This window comes from Scyliorhinus torazame, chromosome 3, assembly GCF_047496885.1.
Source record: "Scyliorhinus torazame isolate Kashiwa2021f chromosome 3, sScyTor2.1, whole genome shotgun sequence".
Classification (NCBI taxonomy): domain Eukaryota; kingdom Metazoa; phylum Chordata; class Chondrichthyes; order Carcharhiniformes; family Scyliorhinidae; genus Scyliorhinus; species Scyliorhinus torazame.
In genome coordinates, this window is record NC_092709.1 from 18,829,533 (window position 1) to 18,849,175 (window position 19,643).

Sequence of the window (19,643 nt, forward strand, 5' to 3'; positions counted from 1 at the left end):
ACGGCCCGGGCATCTTGGCTGGCCCGGTCCACGGGGAAGCGGATGTAGCGGTGCGCCATGGCATAAAGGGCATCTGTCACTGCCCGGATGCACCGATGCACCGATGTCTGCGATATGCCGGACAGGTCCCCACTCGGTGCCTGGAATGACCCCGTTGCATAAAAGTTCAGGGCCACCGTAACCTTGACGGACACGGGGAGAGGGTGTCCCCCGCCAGTGCCACGCGGTGACAGGTGTGCCAGCAGGTGGCAGATGTGTGCCACGGTTTCCCGGCTCATCCGGAGTCTCCTCCTGCATTCCCGGTCCGTGAGGTCCTGGTATGACTGCCGGGGCCGGTACACACGGGGCGCCCTCGGGTGCCTCCGTTGCCGTGGGGCCGCGACGTCCTCCTCCCCCTCCTCGTCCTGTCGGTCAGGTGTCCCTCCAGCCTGGGCGGCTGCCGCCTGCCCCTCTGCGGCAGCCTGCGCCGCCTCTCTGGCACGCTCCTCCTCCTCCTCCTCCTCATCCAGGGCAACATAGACATGAGCGGCTGCCACCACGGCGGCCAACATCGCTGGATGATCTGAAAACATGACGACCTGGTGGGGGGGAGGGGAACGACGACATGTCATCATTGCCCATATCCCCTCCTCCCCCCAGCCAGGTGGCATGGACCGCATGGGTCCAACTGTTGGAGGCTGGCACCTGGCCAGGTGGACCAACTCATTTGCCCTCCCATCACCCACCCCGGCACGGACCCCCTCCCCAACCCCCAACCTCCACCCCGGCACGGACCCCCTCCCCAACCCCCAACCTCCACCCCAGCACGGACCCCCCCCCAACCTCCACCCCGGCACGGAACCCCTCCCCAATCCCCAACCTCCACCCCGGCACGGCCCCCCCCCCCAACCTCCACCCCGGCACGGACCCCCTCCCCAACCCCCAACCTCCACCCCGGCACGGCCCCCCCCCCCAACCTCCACCCCGGCACGGCCCCCCCCCCCAACCTCCACCCCGGCACGGACCCCCTCCACAACCCCCAACCTCCACCCCGGCACGGACCCCCTCCCCAACCTCCACCCCGGCACGGACCCCCTCCACAACCCCCAACCTCCACCCCAGCACGGACCCCCCCAACCTCCACCCCAGCACGGACCCCCCCCCAACCTCCACCCCGGCACGGAACCCCTCCCCAACCCCCAACCTCCACCCCGGCACGGCCCCCCCCCCAACCTCCACCCCGGCACGGACCCCCTCCACAACCCCCAACCTCCACCCCGGCACGGACCCCCCCCAACCTCCACCCCGGCACGGACCCCCTCCCCAACCTCCACCCCAGCACGGACCCCCTCCACAACCCCCAACCTCCACCCCAGCACGGACCCCCCCAACCTCCACCCCAGCACGGACCCCCCCCCAACCTCCACCCCGGCACGGAACCCCTCCCCAACCCCCAACCTCCACCCCGGCACGGCCCCCCCCCCCCAACCTCCACCCCGGCACGGACCCCCTCCACAACCCCCAACCTCCACCCCGGCACGGACCCCCTCCCCAACCTCCACCCCGGCACGGACCCCCTCCCCAACCTCCACCCCGGCACGGACCCCCTCTCCAACACCCAACCTCCACCCCAGCACGGACCCCCCCCAACCTCCACCCCGGCACGGACCCCCCCCAACCTCCACCCCGGCACGGACCCCCTCCCCAACCCCCAACCTCCACCCCAGCACGGACCCCCTCCACAACCCCCAACCTCCACCCCGGCACGGACCCCCCCCCCCAACCTCCACCCCGGCACGGACCCCCTCCACAACCCCCAACCTCCACCCCGGCACGGACCCCCTCCCCAACCTCCACCCCGGCACGGACCCCCTCCCCAACCTCCACCCCGGCACGGACCCCCTCTCCAACACCCAACCTCCACCCCAGCACGGACCCCCCCCAACCTCCACCCCGGCACGGACCCCCCCCAACCTCCACCCCGGCACGGACCCCCTCCCCAACCTCCACCCCAGCACGGACCCCCTCCACAACCCCCAACCTCCACCCCGGCACGGACCCCCTCCCGGCACTCCCCCGGAGCCCAGCCTACTCTAACCACCCCCCCCCCCCCCGCCGCACACACACACAAGCCGAGACACACCTCTCCTCAGGCAATCAGTCTGCGGCCACGCCATTTCCTGCCCAGAGCCAACCCCCCAGGCCGTCACTCACCTCCTCGCTGGTCGGCGTGAGCCTGGAGCACCGGGTCACGCCGATGAAAAGGAGGTTTGATTGACGTCGACGTGAACGGTCATCACGTCGACGGGACTTCGGCCCATCCGGAAGGGAGAATATCGGCAGGCCGAAAATCGGCTGCCTTGCGCAGACCCGTGACATTCTCCGCGGCAGCGGCGCCATTAACGCCCCGCCGACTTTTCTCCCTTCGGAGACTTCGGCGGGGGCGGGGGCGGGATTCACGGCGGCCAACGGCCATTCTCCGACCCGGCGGGGGGTCGGAGAATGACGCCCCTAATGTTGATCCATGGATATGATGACTTGCAATTTCAGGAAGACTTTAATTTTATGTAGAATTCAAATAAAACACATCAACCTCATGTGGCACCACACACAGGGAATTCAAAGTAAATGAAGGGCACGATTCAACCAAAATATTTTTAAGGGTGCAATTCAATGGGCACGCTGCGCTCGAAATGCAGCTTGACGTGGTACAGCATGGCCGATAAAAGCCAGGAGATCCCACTCCCAGATCTACCCGGCTCGCTATGCCTTGCAAGATCCAATGTCATCTCGTGAGACATTGCGATGTAAATTCCACCCATTGTGGGCGGGATCATTTTTCGGCCAATCTGTGTATGAGATCGAGGCAGTAAATCTCACTCTAACGTGCAGATTCCCGAGGTACCTGAGGCTTTGGGATCCATCCCCTTCGCCTCGGAGACCTCGGGCGAGCACCGTTCAGCACTGCTCCCCACAAACGGGAACCAGATGGAATGGCACTCGTGAGGATCTCCCAAGGGATTGGGGGCTCCCAGCTGCATGCCCTTTGGGCCGGGTGCACCCTGGAACTGCTGGTGCTTGCCTGGCACCCTGGCAGTGCCACCTGGTGCTGAGCTGACACTACCAAGGTGCGCAGGTGACATTGCCAGCTGGCATGGGCACTGTCAGGGTGACAGGTTCGCCGTGCGAAGCTGGCATTATTTGCGCACGATCGGGCTGGGGTGCCCTGTGTGGGTGTTGGGGTGGGTGCGGGGGAAGGGGGCCAGGAATCCTCCCATGGTGCCAGTCACGTTGAATAGCCATGTGATTCTCGGCACTGCGAATGCCGGGAAACACGGGCTAAACGCGCCGGCTATGGGACTTAGTTCCCATTTGGTTGAATCAAGCCCTAAGTATTATTTTGGATGGGTTTGGCAGGATGTTTTTCACCTGCGTATTAGCTGAGATCCACGCCGCTATTGAACTACACTTAGGACATGATTTAACAAAAAAAATCACAGTCCAGTTGAGGGTGGGTTTAGCAAAGTGCCGGGAACGACCCCGATATTGAACAGGACTCTGGTATTTTTTCGGACCTCGGCGGAGAAGGCTCTCCCCACCCCCCATGGCCGCACTGACCCTTCCCGTTAGATCTTGCGCGGCATGAGGACCCACGTGAACCTCGCGTGAGGCTTCTCGTGAGATTTCCCAAGCGCAGCACAGACATTAGATAGTGTCCTTGGTCATTCTTTGGGGCCTTGGGGCTCTCCAGATCTGCATCCCTGAACCTTGGGGCCGGTCTCCTGGGCGCCATTGTTGCGAGCTGGCCAGGGTTGGCTGAGTAAGTGCTGCTTAAGTGCTGCTCGACCTTGTTAGTGGGGGGCTGGCGCGTGGTGCCTGCGAATCAGCCTTCATTTGCGACGTGAAGCCCGTGAGGCATCGTTAAGTGGACCAATTAATGTTGAATTGCGTTGCCGGCCTCGCTGGGCTGGATACTGGGAAACTCGCGGCAATGCCATCTCGCTACCATACTTGGAAATCTTTCTGGACAATTGCGCCCTTAGAAATTCTTTCAACACTGGAGGGCTGAACTCACCGGTGAGACCAGCTCCTCAGAGATTGGGGCGCCATTTTGAAAGGATCCCCCAATCTCTATGTGAGGTTGAGGGTCCCCAGACACCCCCACCCACGGCCAATGTCACGCCCCGCACACATGGGTATCACCCCACTCCACTCCAAGTGAGGACACCCCGTTATGGGGTTGCTGAGGGTCCCCTCCCTTTTCAGGACTACCCCCCCCCCCTGTTTTGGACCCCCCACCCTGTCTGGACCCTCACCCTTCTTTCCCCCAACCTTTATTAGGCCCTTTTGTACCCCCCTATTACCATTTTCGTGCGCATGGATGCCCCATAGGCCCAGACCCTTGGCAGTGCCACCTGGGCACCCTGACACTGCTACCCGAGCACCCTGGCAGTGCCCTTGCCTGAGTGCCAACTGAGCACCTTCGCAGTGCCAGTGTGGCAGTGCCAAAGTGCCTGGGTGCCAGAGGGGGGGCCATTCTGCCCTGTCACTGACCACTCAGGGGTCTCCAAAGGCCTGGGAGTCACCCCAGTTGGTATTAGGCCTAATTCACATTTATGTGGACCAGTACTAAATGGCACCTAGTCCAGGCCTTGCTAGTGAGGTTGTTAGTTCTCGGGCTCCTGGCACAGTCATACTTAAATGAGCGAAATTCCTGTGAGGCCTCTTGTGAGATTCATCAGCCTCGCCGTGTCATAGAATCATAGAATTTACAGTGCGGAAGGAGGCCATTCGGCCCATCGAGTCTGCACCAGCCCCTGGAAAGTGCACCCCACATCTCCACCCTATCCCCGTAACCCAGTAACCCCACCTAACCTTTTTTGGACACTGAGGGCAATTTATCATGGCCAATCCACCTAACCTGCACATCTTTGGACTGTGGGTGGAAACCGGAGCACCCGGAGGAAACCCACGCAGACACGGGGAGAACGTGCAGACTCCGCACAGACAGTGACCCAAGCCAGGAATCGAAGCTGGGACCCTGGAGCTGTGAAGCAACTGTGCTAACCACTGTGCAACTGTGTCAGGCGTGGCGAGGCCTGTAAATTGCGCCCATATTTCAGGTGGCGGTACATAAGAGGCTGGGGTAAACTGAATCAGTGTGTCCAGACATAATTCAGTCCTCTTTTAACGTATACTTTCGATCTTATTTTTATTTATTTACATGACAAATCCCTATGTCTATATTTACAGTGGAAATGTCCTATGTAAACATGTCACACTGCAATTACACCCTTGCTCCAATGATGGCCATGCAAAATCTTAGAGCATGTGAGTGTGTAATTATGATGGCAGTTTCCATTACGAATACTAAGAATGGCATTTGTAAGAGAAGAACATGACAAGCAAGGGACGCAGGTGTAGAATTAACATATGACATAGTAAAGAACTGGCGCATATTTTAACCAATATTGCTGTCCACGTAATCTGCGTTTGTGCAATTTGACAGGCCTTACAACCAAACCAGCTGTGAGAAGAATTCTTGCAGGAGGAAATCAAAGCTTTGCACAGATCGGTGATGAAGCGGTAAGAAGATAGGTACACCTTCAGACCACGTGGCGGCGTTTGTTGTAATGTGGAGGTATTGGTGGTGCCAGACCACACAATGGCATTGGACATTCATTCGATCCAAATCATTAACTCAAGCACTATTGAATTAATTAACAAATTCATTAATTAACCTGAAAGTGCGACAGATTCAATTGTAACTTTTAAAGGTGGTTGAATATAACCTTGAAGGGGAGAGAATTGCAGGAGAATGAATGTTGGGCAGGCTTTCCGGAATCTTCCGGTCCCTCTGATGGTGTGTCCCCCGCAAGCCCGGCGGCCATTGTCTATACTGGATCCAATTGGTGTTTCTTATCAGGATTCTTTGTTGTACAGACGGACATTTAGAGTTCTTGTTTTTTCTCTATCTAGGGTTTGGAGTCCTCTGTTGACCCATCTGCACTGCATACTTTGAAGAGAATCATGAAAGTGGACAGGGTACTGGAGAAGGAGTTGGACAGAAACACAATAAGGTCATTTGTCTTCCCGAATAGTTCAGTTTGCCTTCCCCAATTTCCCTACAATTTTCTTCAGAACTTTTCACCAAACTCCACTGGGCAAACACGTGCCAAGATTTTGCCTGTTGGTGTTCAATCTGGCATTAACACATCTAATTCGAAATAGTTGATACTAATGGTTAAATAACACCAATCAGAAAATTTAATTCCAGTGTCTTGTGCTACATGTATGTTAAGAACATAGGAAATGAGGGCAGGAATAGGCCTTGAACCCATTCCACCATCCAATAAGATCAGGGCTGATCGTCAACCTGCACTCCACGTTTCTGCCCAATCACCATCCTTTGATTCCCTTAGATTCCAAGAATCTATAAATCTCAGGCTTGAAAATATTCAATGGCTGAGAATCCACAGTCCTTTGGGGTAGTGAGTTCCCAATGTTGTGCCATCAGATAGGCTCCCAAGATGCACCTGATATTCTGTAGGCAGCTATTGAAGATGTGAATATGCTGGTGGAGTCAGGGTCTGAGGTCAATGGTACCTCTGCCACACTTCAATCAGCAGAGTGGACCAGTGGGCTTTTAGGGTTTATGTAGCGTTTATAAACTATATTGTGTCGGATGCCATGTTGAGGACATTGGTTTACTGTGCAAACTAGAGGACTCAATTCCCCAACGATTTTCAAGCATCCTCCAGGAAGTTCCACTGTAGTTACAGTTTCCAACATATCTCATCTCAGGTTCTACATGTTCAGTTAATGCAGTTTCTGAATATAATCCACATTGAAGATGCCTATTGCGTGACGTTGGCACTGAATTCAATTTCACTATTTATGTTTATGTTAAACAGAAGGGGGTAGCAGTGATGCAGTGATATTGTCACTGGACTAGTAATCCAGAGATCCAGAGACCCAGGGTAATCCTCTGGGGATCTACGTTCAAATCCCACCAAGGCAGAAGGTGAAATTTGACTCCAATAAAAATCTGGGATTATGTCTCTTGATGACCATGAAACCATGGTCGATTGTCATAAAAACCCGGTTCACTAATGTCCTTTAGGGAAGGAAATCCGCCTTCTTTCCCTGATCTGGCCGATATGTGACTCCAGGTCCATAGCAATGTGGTTGACTCTTAAATGCTCTTAAAAGCCAGCTCTCAGTCCAGGGGCAATTAGGGATGGGCGATAAATACTGGCCCCCCAGCGATGTCCACTTCCTATGAACGAGGAAAAGAAACATACAGTTACTGAGAATTTGAATTGTCTTTAAATTAGTCCAAGTATTTAACATTTCAAAAAGTAGGTAATTAACCATAGTCCAAAAAGGACCAGAGGCATCTCTCTTCATTAAAAAGCCAAAATCATGAATTAAATTAATCTGAATTTCATTTACAGGGCAATCGTTCAGGCATTTTCTTCTTCTCAAAGTTTGAGTGCAAGTTTCCTGGATGTCAGGTAAGCAAATGTATTATTGCCGATCAATTAGGGTCAAAATATCAAAATTAGACTTCTTACAGCTTCAACCTGAGTTTGTTGCTTTCTTCCCACACACAAACCAAACCAAAACGAACTAAATTTTGTCAAAGGCCCAGAGGATAGCTTTTATATTCTGGTGTTTAATTTGCTTGGTTTTCTGAGGGGAATTCTCACGGCTGAACAGTTGGAGGTTGGAGGAGCTAAAGGATTGTGCAGAAATGTCATGAGATTTAACTGGACAGATTCTGTTTTTGCGCCTGCCCCCGCCCCCCCCATTGGTAGTTGTGCTTATAGTCATTTAGGCCTTAAACTTTGGAATTCCCTCGCTGCTCACCACCTTGCCGTCTTTAAGGTGCTCCATCTCTTGATACACCTTGGATCAACTGGCCTAATGTTGTCTTCTTTGACTCGGGACGGGATTCTTTGTCCGTCACGCTAGTGAGGTTCGCCGGTCCTGCAGCAGTGAACGGGAGTTTTGGCCGAGTGCTAAATTCTCTGATTCTCGCGAGCAGTGGGAGCGGGGCGCACTGAGGTCAGAAAACCCTGGCTTGGATGTCACCCCTCTGTCCAATGACACTCTTATGAAGCCTCTGGGAAGGTTTTATTCCGTTGGAGGTGCCATTTAAATGCAAGTTGTGATTGTTGAGTTGGATGTGATTTCCCAGAATCAGTTTCAGAGGCAGAAGACCTGCATGCCACAAGGAACAAAGAGGCTGAATGATGATAAATGGACCCCAACATTCCAAGGGGTACAGTTTAAATGGAGTGAATACCAGGTTTTTGGGGGGGGGGGTGGTGGGTGGAGGCTGAATGAGTTTTACTGATTCAGGTTAGCAGATCACCGCCCAGGTGGGGAGGGCGAAAACCGACTCCAATGGTTTGAACTCCAGCATATTGTGTTTGAGAGCACTATATAGAATTGGGTCAGTTCAAAGAGCTGGTACTTCGAACAATCAGCAGTGACAGCAAAGAAGCAAAAACAATATTTGATGGTTTCCACGATGCATTAATAATCATTCTTGCTATCTTTCTAAACAGCAAGGATGGCCATTTCAACACAAACGGAGAGGTGTCCGGCCTGGACATGTCTGCAGTATATCTGGGCTTCGTGAAGTTGGTTAAAAACTCCTCCGTGTTAGAAAAGGTAAAGTTACTGACTAATCACTACTCCGAACCTAGAGTTTCTCACACCTAAAAATACTGGAATGTATTTTATTCCCTCGCTAAACATTTCTTACTCTCTGCCTCCCTTACTTCTTTGAGCGTGTTCCTTGAAACCCAACTCTTTGACCATGCTTTTGTTCATCCACATTGGTACCCCCCCCACATAGCTCAGCATCTCATTTATTTTAGAATGTTATCTGTGACATGCTCAGGGAGGATTTATTCTGTTAAAGGCACCAAATGAATATCAGCTGTTGTAATCATCTTTATGTCAACCCGAAGGCTGATTAGTACGGTACAGAAAGAGGCTTCTATGGGCCCCCACATTTTATACAGTGAGGGGAAGGAATAACCCACTGACCCCGGGTATCCTGCTGGATAACAATCCAGGATTCAGAACCACTCACTCAGAATGTCTGGAGAGGGGTTTGAACCCTGAACCTTTCGATTCAGAGGCAGGAACGCTGCCACTAAGCCAAAGTATCAGTCCTTTAAAGTTCAATAAGACTGGATTTCACTGTGCAGATATTCTGGTAAAGATGCCAAAAGATATAGGTTGATGTCTGACAGCAGTGTGTAAATCTGCTTGATGTCACCTTACTCCAAACCCCGGCATCCTATCCTGTTTACCAGAAGGTTCTCTCACCATAGATAATCTGACGTCATGGGGCTTTTCACAGTAACTTCATTGAAGCCTACTTGTGACAATAAGCGTTTATTATTAGTATCGGGGTGAAAGGTGCTGAGGGATTTTTATCAATAAATGGAAATATTTGATTTTAATCCTTCACAGACGCAAGTTTCTGAAATTTGAAAATGTACGCGAGGTGAAACTGGTCTCTAGCTAGTAGAGGCAGCAGGCTCACGGTAAATCGGCACATCATTTTACACCGCATCTGCCTGCCTTTTTCCATCTCAGTCAATTCCTTGATGTAAATCGAGCTGCTGATTCACCTTGAGCCTTTTTCTCACTGCTGGCTTTGAGCAGCTCAGCCCCTCTCGTTGCTTTAGTGCCATCCCACACTCACCGCACTCAAGAACAAATAAAGGAGCTGTCAGCTGAAATATAAGCAGAAGATGTAGCAAGTTCACAGCAGGTCAACATAAGAGAAATACTGTTATGCCAGGGAAATATTAGGGAAATGGAAGATCTAGCAGGCAATTTAGGGATTAAAGCGACTGACACAAAATGCTGTTGCCAGGAGTCCAAGGGATACGCCCACACCTGGCTGAGTTACATTGTCCCAGTGAGCCTTAAACTCGTTGGTGGGAATACACAGGGTGCCCCAGATCCATTGTTCTTCGGGATACCACTGTCTGACCAGCTATTAGCCCATTACAGAGTCTGAAGGCCCCTTTGTCTGCCAATGGGAGGTTAGTTGCATATCAATAGTATGGCTCTGTTCTTTTGTGTGAGGAGCTGTGTCGAGCTTAGAGAGAGAGAGAGAGAAAGAGAAAGTCCTGTTTTGAACAGGCAGTGTGAAAGCTTTGGAAATCAACTGAGAAGGTGATGAAAGTTGCCACCGAGGCATGCTTTGGAAAAAGGGTTCAGAACAAATATCCCTAACCAGAAGAAAAATAGCTTTGTAAATGCAAATATTGCCTTTGTCTTCCTGTGAAAGTGGCATGAGAGCTGTATGTTGTTACAGTGTTGTCTAATGGGAACTAGTATATTTAGGTTGAGAAACTGCATGTAATCTGTTATTCTTAGGGTTGAAGTTTAAGAGTTTAAATATTGTTTTCTTTTCTTTTAATAAATTTCATTTATAAAACAACCAAGACCTATTTCTTATATTATCACTCCTGGAATGAAATGATCTTTCTGCACCATCATAAAGCTTAAAAAAGTTATGTTTCTGGTCCAGTCTCTTAACCATTGTTGAGAGCTGACCATGCATCCGCAACAATAGGGTGAGATCCTCTGTCTGTTCATGCTGCAGGATCTTCCGGTCCCGCAGACAGCGCACCCCCGCCACCGGGGTGGATTCGATGGAAAATCCAAGTGAGAGTGGCAGGATCAGAAGACCCCAATGCTGGCCAACAGTGGGCTGCCTTCCGTCACCAGGAAACATGCCATGGGGAGGCCAGACAAGCTTGCCAATCAAGTTTGGGCCTTTCAATTGAACTGATGTGGTTTTACACCCAGCGCATTAGAACTGGATTTCATAGCAGTATTTCCCAATGAAATACACTCTATCCCTTCACAAGCTAATTTGCTCCACCTATATTGTTACTATGTATTCTGAGACACACCTTGCTTTCTCCCCTTGTCCCAAGTAACAAAATGATTCTATGCAGACACAATGTGTTGCAGAATGTATTTGTTTCACAGTAATAATTTCATTCATTATGAGGAATAATTGGAACCCAGAAAATACCCAGTTGCAGAGGGCATATTTTAATACACTATGCACGTTATGTAAGTGTTAATTCTTATTGTTACTTGATGCTGGGAATTTGGGTTGAGTTGTGATTTGAAATCCACCACAACGTGGAACTGCCCCCAAAACGTTTGTTGAATGCACTTCAGGGGCGAGATTCTCCGGCCCCCCGCCGGGTCGGAGAATCGCCGGGGACTGGCATGAATTCTGCCCCCGCCGGTTGCCAAATTCTCCGGCACTGGAGATTCGGCGGGGGCGGGAATCTCGCCCCGCCGGTTGGCGCCCCCCCCCCCCCCCCCCCCAGCGATTCTCCGGCCCGGATGGGCCGAAGTCCCGCTGCTGGAATGCCTGTCCCGCCGGCGTGGAGTGAACCACCTACCTTACCGGCGGGACAAGGCAGCGCGGGCGGGCTCCGGGGTCCATGGGGGGGTGCGGGGCGATCTGGCCCCGGGGGGTGCCCCCACGGTGGCCCGGCCCGCGATCGGGGCCCACCGATCCGCGGGCGGGCCTGTGCCGTGGGGGCATTCTTTTCCTTCCGCCTTCGCCACGGTCTCCACCATGGCGGAGGCGGAAGAGACTCCCTCCACAGCGCATGCGCGGGGATGCCGTGAGCGGCCGCTAACGCACATGCGCCGCCCGGAGATGTCATTTCTGCGCCAGCTGGCGGGGCACCAAAGGCCTTTTCCACCAGCTGGCGGGGCAGGAATTAGTCCGGCGCGGGCCTAGCCCCTCTAGGTTGGGGCTCGGCCCCCCAAGATGCGGAGGATTCCGCACCTTTGGGGCGGCGCGATGCCTGACTGATTTGCGCCGTTTTTGGCGCCGGTCGGCGGACATCGCGCCGATACCGGAGAATTTCTCCCCAGATTCTCAACCCTTCAAACAGGACTCACTGATAAACTTCCAAAATGAAAGAAAAATGTCATTCTTACAAAGCATTTAAAACATGCTTTTTTGCTGTCTAGCTCTGATGTCAAAATTATAAAATGACATCCAATTAAAAGACAGAGTTCTTCTCCAGTCACAATCTTCTCCCAATGTCAGCAAAGTCCTTTTGATTGCTCTCGGAATTATTGCATGGAATCCTGCTAGATACAATTGTTTTCACGAATGCAAATGTGTAGCATGGAATGCACAAAATCTTGTCAGCAATGCTCCCATCAACTACAATAACCCATCAACGTGTGAACATCTGCATTGCAATCAGTTATTAACCAGGGTGATTATACATTTTGTCACAGGAATTCACCTGTGAAAATTAACAATCCTATAATGTGATGTCATGGAATTTGGGGGAAGCACATTTTGGATTTGATTTTTTTGCACCATGTGTTTAAAATGGACTTTAGTTAGTTTAAAGAAGAAAAAATCCTGCCGCTGACATTCATGGTTTTACAGGTGAAGAATGCAGTGGAAGATAAACTGATCCCGTCATTACCTCAATCTCCGGCTTGTGTGGAAACATTGCGGGTTTACATTATTCTCCCAGAACTCATCGCTGTGCTGACAGGCTCCGCAACGCTGACAGACTCTTTAAACAAAGCCATTCTCTCGCTCGAAGAAAGTTATCTCAAAATTCTTGGTAAGTTTTGTGTTCACATTAAGATGTCATTGAAAACACTCCTGATCAGAACTTCAGCGGAAACACCATGTAAACATGAGCGGGGGATCGGACCCATCTCAGGCAGGAACGGAAGATTTGGACAGTCAGCCAAAGGTCCATTGACTTTCACTGGAAAATCCTGGCCATGGGCAGGACTGGAAAATCCCGCCCATGGTCTCTCAGGAGCATTCCTGAGGAAATTATTGGCAAAGAACTGACACGATTGATTTCAGCACAGCACCCACTGTTCTATCTTTCCAGTTCATCATTCTGTTTGATTTTTTGAAGGGATATCTTCTGATCGGCTGTGTTTTATTTGGCGTGAACATTTCTGTGCTCTTTCTTGACTAGAATGCTGGTGGAGTACAATGCCTTATTATTTCTTCAAGCGCCTTGTGGATATGTATCAAAAAAAATCAAAGCAACTTCTTCAACTCACTAGGGAGGGCACCTTGAAGGACAACTCCAAACTACATGATTCATTAACAATTTTACAAACACTTTATAAGGTCAGTGCAAGTTTAAGTGAGTCTCTCTTCTCTTTGTCCCACCATGAATTGGCTTGTGATCGCACTCTGCAACTCATCTCCTTGCCATCTCTTGCCCAATCTTCAAATGAACCATGAACCCGACTTAATTAACCAATCACCTCTCTTCACTCTCCTTGCACTATTGTTTATATTTATTTCCCTCTCTGTGAAGCATCTGGCAATGTTTTACTGGATGTGAAGGAGAGTTATGAATACAAAACTGTTGTTACATTTCAAATGCAATTGGGCCAGGGTTGAGTAATGTAACATTTACCATTAGATGGATATCACAGCCTCAATGTACCTAACCCACCCGACAGGGACAGGGTGAGTTCAGTTTGGCCCCCATTCTGTGCCCAGTCCGAGCTTACTCTGCATTGAAGTCAGGGTGTGAAATGAATATTTGATCCAATCCTGACAGTTTCCTAATTTTAATTCAGCAGCATTTTAGATTTTTTTTGAATGATTCGTTCTTGGGATATTGGCATCACTGGCCAGGCCAGCATTTATTGCCAATCTCTAATTGCAAAGAACTGACACCATTGTTTTCAGCACAGCACCCACTGTTCTATCTTTCCAGTCCATCATTCTGCAGCGTGTTGAACCGCTGCAGTCCATGTGATGCAGGTTCAGCCACAATGCTGTTAGGGAGGGAGTTCCAGGATTTTCACCCAGCTTCACAGAGGGGAAAATAAATACAAACAATAGTGCAAGGTGAGTGAAGAGGGGTGATTGGTTAATGAAGCAGGTCTTCAGGGGGCATTTGAAGATTGGGTAAGAGATACCAAGGAGATTCGTGTGGACACAGGCCAGTGATAGTGAGTGACTTGGGGAGGAACTTCCAGGTGGTGGTGTTCCAATGTATCTACTGCCCTTGTCCTTCTAGATTGTAGTGGTCATGGGGTTGGAAGGTTCTATTTAATGGACCTTGGTGAGTCCCTGCAGTGCATCTTGTAAATTCTAAGCACTGCTGCCACTGTACTTCGGTGGTGGAGAGATTGAATATTTGTGGATGGGGTGCCAATCAAGCGGGCTGCTTTGACCTGGATGTTGTCAAGCATCTTGAGTGTTGGAGCTGCATTCGTGCAGGCAAGTGGAGAGAATTCCATTACGCTCCTGATTTGTCCCTTGTAGATGGTGGACAGCCTTGGGAAGTCAATAGGTGAGTTAGTCAGCGCAGAATCGCTCGCCTCTGGGTCGTTCTTGTTATGTGTGCCCAAATTTCCCAATTTGTCACCTATCTGTAAATCACAGACACACTCCCCATTATTGTCCAGCAAATGTGTCAGAAAGGCTTGGATTTTCTCCAGTCCAAAGATGTGCAGGTTAGGCGGACTGGCCACGGTAAATTGCCCCTTAGTGTCCAAAGATATGTAGGTTAGGTTAAGGGGTTATAGGAATAGGATGGGGAAGTGGGCCTGGGTGGAGTGCTCTTTCAGAGTGTCGATGCAGACTCGATGGGCTGAATGGCCTCCTTCTGTAGGGATTCTACGTTTCTATTCTTCCATTCAATGTGGCCAACAAATAAGACCATCGTTATCAAGATTGACCCTCGCAGTTTTCTCTTGGATGTCACACCCATCGTTCAAGAATAAATAAGTTTAATTCAGTTTAACAGAGCAACATGAACGTGGTCTGTTGAAAGGAAGTGGACTTGACCTTTCTTATGCCGCATCATGTTGCAGTAATCAATGTTCTTGATCAACTGCATGAGTACCAAGCTTGGAAGGTGGAAAAGGAGGGCCTGGGAGTTGTTCTATTATAAATAAATCGTATTCATGGCCGTGCAAAGTAACTCGAAAGCACGAACACTGAGAATACTTGTCGTACAACAACAACATTTTAAATAGAGCATTGACAGTGATATGGGAGTTGATAGAGGCAAAAAACACCAAAGATTGCTGATTCACCTTCTACCATTCTTCTAATCTCATGATACAATGATAATGGACTTGATGAGCAATCACGGCAATAAGTCTCTGTCAGTTAATCTGCACCAGAGCCAGACATGCCAAGAGGAATTAAATCGTGGAGGGTGGCAATTTTTGGAACGATAGGTCCAAAATCATATGATCCTCCTGAGCAGCTACACTCTCCACATAACATGTATCCAATTACTCCTGTAGATCCCAAAATGTTAATTCATGGTCAATTATATACTGGCAGGTCAACTCGAGCAGAAGGAAGAAGATCCCAGAGAGAAACTTTTGCATTCGTGTGATGAAAATTAAATATTTTATGGTAGGTGGTTGAATAATTCTATGAAAGGATGAGCTTGAAAATGGTACCAGTGGTTTGGTGTTTCTGACATTCTTTTCCAAGGACACGCTAACCCAAGGTGCCTTCTGGCACACCCCTACTGCCACTCCAATTGGAGCGTGTTGAAAAGGCTTGGAGTTTCTCTGTGGCTGGCTTGGATTTTGCACTCTTCAGTTTGCGCAGAGAAAGAGTAAGGAACATTCATTTCGATTTAAGAAATCACTTTGTATTGCTGGTGCCTAGAACAGTTGAGGCGATCTTTTCCAGCTTGATTGTTCTCAAATGTATTTTTGAGATGTGGATGCCATTGCAAGGCCAATGTTTATTACCCACATAGTCTGCGTGGGTTTCCTCCGGGTGCTCCGGTTTCTTCCCACAGTCCAAAGATGTGCAGGTTAGGTGGATTGGCCGTGTTAAATTGTCCCTTAGTATCCAAAAGGTTAGGTGGGCTAATGGGGATAGGTTGGGGGAGTGGGCCTAGTTGGGGGAGGTTGCTCTTTCAGAGGATCGGTGCGGATTCGATGGCCCGAATGGCATCCTTCTGCACTGCAGGGATTCTATGATTCTCTGATCTCCCCTTTCCCAGATGGAACTGAATCACGTGCAGGGATTTTCCTTTCCTGGTGTTTTTGAGCGGCTTTGGTGATGGGAGCCAGATGACCAATCCCGTTTCATCTCTGGCATTGAAGTCACTGAGGAGGATCAGTTTGGCGCCTATTGGGAGTCGGGCCAAGGATTGTTTGAGGCTGGAGTAAAATTCCTCTTTGGACTTGTCCATAGCTCCCCCCCCCCTCCCGCCCCACAGATCCCCAACTGTGCAGGACACTCCCAGCCCGATAGCTACCACGCAAGAAATGGCAGCTTGGCACTGAGGCCAATGAGGCTAATACTACCACCTGTGCTGTCATTGGACTACTCAAAGTGCAGTTAAGATGCTTGGACCACTCTGGTGTTGCCCTGCATTACACCCCCCAAAGGGCCTCCCGCTTTGTGGTGGCCTGCTGTGCCCTCCACAACCTGACAGCAGTGAGGTGACATGCGGCAGGATGAGGAGGAGGGACATGCGGCCTTGTTTGAGGAGGTGCAGCAGGAGAGGCTGGAGGACGAACCCAGAGAGGAGCCGCAGAAGGAGCTGGAGGATGGAAGACAGGCGGCAGCCACGGTCTAACATGACAGAGGACCAGGGAGGTCCTCACCCTCACCAGATTCACATAGGATGAGGCTATGTCCCTCAGCTCAAACCCTCCCCCACCATTTCCTTCCTTACCCCAATCCCCCCTCCACTCATTTCCATCCTTCCCCCCTCCTTTCCCTCCTACCCCCTCAATCCCCCTGCCCCCCCATTTTCCTCCAATCGTCCTCCCCAATTTCTCTCCTTTCCCCCTCAATACCACCCTTCCCACCCAATTACCCCCTCCCCCGCAATCTCCTCTTCCCCATCACACTGCTCCCTCTCCAACCACTCTGTCCACCCTCCAAGGGTCCGTGTAACAACACCCCAGGGTGATAAGCCTGTGTTGGCTCTGTCAGTGGGGTCAATATACTAGGCAGGAGAGTGATGATCACTCGCTGTGAGGTGAGCTCTAGTTTAGCTCCTCAGTTTATGCCAAAGTCTGACTCCCGACTTTCTGCCTACAGCACGCTCACCCCTATCCTCTGTGCGGGGTCTGTAATTGGGGGGTTTTGATCTCGGGAGGAGGGGGGAGCAGAGGACAACATGGGGCGGGGCCCACTGTGAAGATTAATGTGGCAGAGACTTCACATGTATCAGGTGTAAGATGTTTTAATAGTGAACAATTGACATTTCCATTCCCCCAGCTACATATAGTGCCTTTCTCCCCTCTTTCATGGTTTACTGCTAGGTCTAGCTGTGTCCCCAGGATACACATCAGAGACGAGGGCAGCCTGCTGCTTCCCGTGCCCTGTGGACTTCGATGCCCTTGGCGGATGGCCTCCCAAGGGTCTGGACCGGAGGGCCCCGGCCAACTTACTGGTGCCACAGGCGTCGCTGTGCCACCATGTTCTGCCCACTGCCCTTGAGATACGCCGGTATCAGGAGGAGGGGGACTCGGGAGAACTGGAGATCGCCGTCGTCTCCTTGGTGGAAGGCCCTGGTTGGCCTTCAGCACATCCTCCTCCCTGACATTGCCTGTAGGGCCCTAGAGTTTTGCATGGGATGGAGGGGCAGCTGGAGTGAGCTCCAGAGGCTTCTGCGTCATTTGACTCTGCCAGTCCTGGTGGCTCCCCATTGTCTGCACCATAGTGCCGATGCCCTCAGCAATGGTGCTCAGTGACTGGGCCATGCTCTGGGATCCCTTGGCAATGTCCACCTGCCTCTGGGACATGTCCCTCATTGACTGGGACATGATGTCGAGGCCCTCAGCCATGGTCATCACAGACTGAGTCATGCCTTGGGCACCACCAGTCAAGACGTGGACGTCTGTGCCCCAAGCTTTCCATTGTGGTTGTCACCCTAGCAGTGTTGACCTTGGTCGGCACCATCTCCTGTGATGTTGGGACTCCTCCAATCGGCCATGCAGTCGCTGGAATGTACCTGGCATCCCCTCCTAAATGTCACGATTCTGGCCTATCAGCTGCATCAGCTCTGGGAGAATCTTGTCCAGCGGCTCAGCATCTGACTGGGACCCAGATGAGTCCTGGGATCCAGCAGACCTCCAGCGCGAGGAGAAGGTCTGTGCGCTGCCGTGCTTGTGTGTTGACTGGGAGTGAGAGGCGAGGGAGCGAGACGCCGAGGCCCGAGTCAGGCAAATCAGACGGCGAGACAGTCAGTAATGGCGAGAAGCTCGTGGAGGCTCATTTTCGGCATTAAGTGCTGCTGACGATGGGCCACGATCTCGCCAACCCGGCCGTGGAGAAACAGCCTACCAAACGTTCCCAAAATGACACTTTGGAATTTTCCCGTTGAATCGCGTCCATTTTCAGTTTGGTGAGGGGTGCACGCAACAGGAGGAGTGAGTGTACCAGGCATGTTGTAGAAAAGCAGGCATTTCAGTGGGTTCCTGGAAGTCAAATGATGAAGAGAGTTTCTGAAGACCAGCTAGAGATCCTGCATTGTTCTGCCAGGACTCAGGTTTATCTTTTAAAACAGCCTCAAAGAACATCTCTTAAAGAAGTATGCCTGTGTCTGCTAACAGTGTTTAAAAGTGGATTGAGATCTGTGATGGATCTGTTGTTTGAGTAGAAGTAAATATAGCATTTAAGCATTACTGTGTCACTATATTAGCATTGTTTAAGGGGTAATTGAATGCTATTTTCTTGTGTGATGTTAAAGATATTTGAATACTGTGTCAGTAATAAAGTTTGTTTGAATGTACCATTTCCCTATTTTGCGTGAAATCACTCCTGGAGTGAGGTATCCTTTCCTCACAGTGTTACGACATTATAAATACAGTGTTGGGGTTTCTGTCCAGTGTCCTCGCCACTGTTGGGGTCCGGTCTGGGATCGTAATAAGGTGATCACGAAAGTAGTGGAAGCGTTCGTTGTCATCTTCCCAAACTCTGTAGATTCTGGAACAGTCCTGGCAGATTGGAGGGCGGCAAATGTAACCCTGCTATTTTAAAAGGAGGGAGGAATAAAACAGGGAATTACAGGCCGGTTTACCTAATACCGGGAGTAGGTAATATGCTAGAGTCTATTATGAAGGATGTGATAACAGGACACTTAGAGAGTATCAACAGGAATAGACAAAGTCAACATGGATTTATGAAAAGGACATTTTTTTGAAGCATAATTAGCAGAACAGATAAGGCCGAAGCGGTGGAGTTGTGTATTTGGATTTTCAGGAGTCCCACATTAGGCGTTAGTGTGTAAAATTAAAGCACAAATGAATAGGGGTAATATATTGGCATTGATTGAGAATTGGTTAGCAGACAGGAAACAGAGAGCAGGAATAAATGGGTCTTTTTCAAAGTGACAGGTGGTCTCTCATGGGGCCCCGCAAGGAGCAGTGCTTGGGTCCCAGCCATTCACAATATATATCAATAATTGTATGAGGGAACCCAATGTAATATATATAGGTTTGCTGATGGCACAAAGGTGAATGGTGAGGAGGCTGTTAAGAGACTTCAAGGTAATTAAGACAAGTGGAGTGATTGGGCAAGTACATGACTAGGGGGTGGCCTAAAACAAGGGGTCACAGTTCCAGGATACAGTGTAGTCATTTAGGACTGA

At 50.7% G+C, this 19,643-nt stretch overlaps 1 protein-coding gene across 1 annotated transcript in view; it reads left to right on the forward strand.

The window, feature by feature from the left end:
- The window catches only part of LOC140408320 (probable E3 ubiquitin-protein ligase HERC4), an 80,363-nt gene that overhangs the window by 25,359 nt on the left and 35,361 nt on the right, over nt 1-19,643 (forward strand). The window contains exons 8-14 of the mRNA XM_072495354.1: nt 5,489-5,565; nt 5,959-6,059; nt 7,437-7,496; nt 8,556-8,661; nt 12,458-12,641; nt 13,014-13,171; nt 15,359-15,433. Coding sequence (XP_072351455.1) covers nt 5,489-5,565; nt 5,959-6,059; nt 7,437-7,496; nt 8,556-8,661; nt 12,458-12,641; nt 13,014-13,171; nt 15,359-15,433 — 761 coding nt within the window. The remainder of the gene's footprint in view (nt 1-5,488; nt 5,566-5,958; nt 6,060-7,436; nt 7,497-8,555; nt 8,662-12,457; nt 12,642-13,013; nt 13,172-15,358; nt 15,434-19,643) is intronic.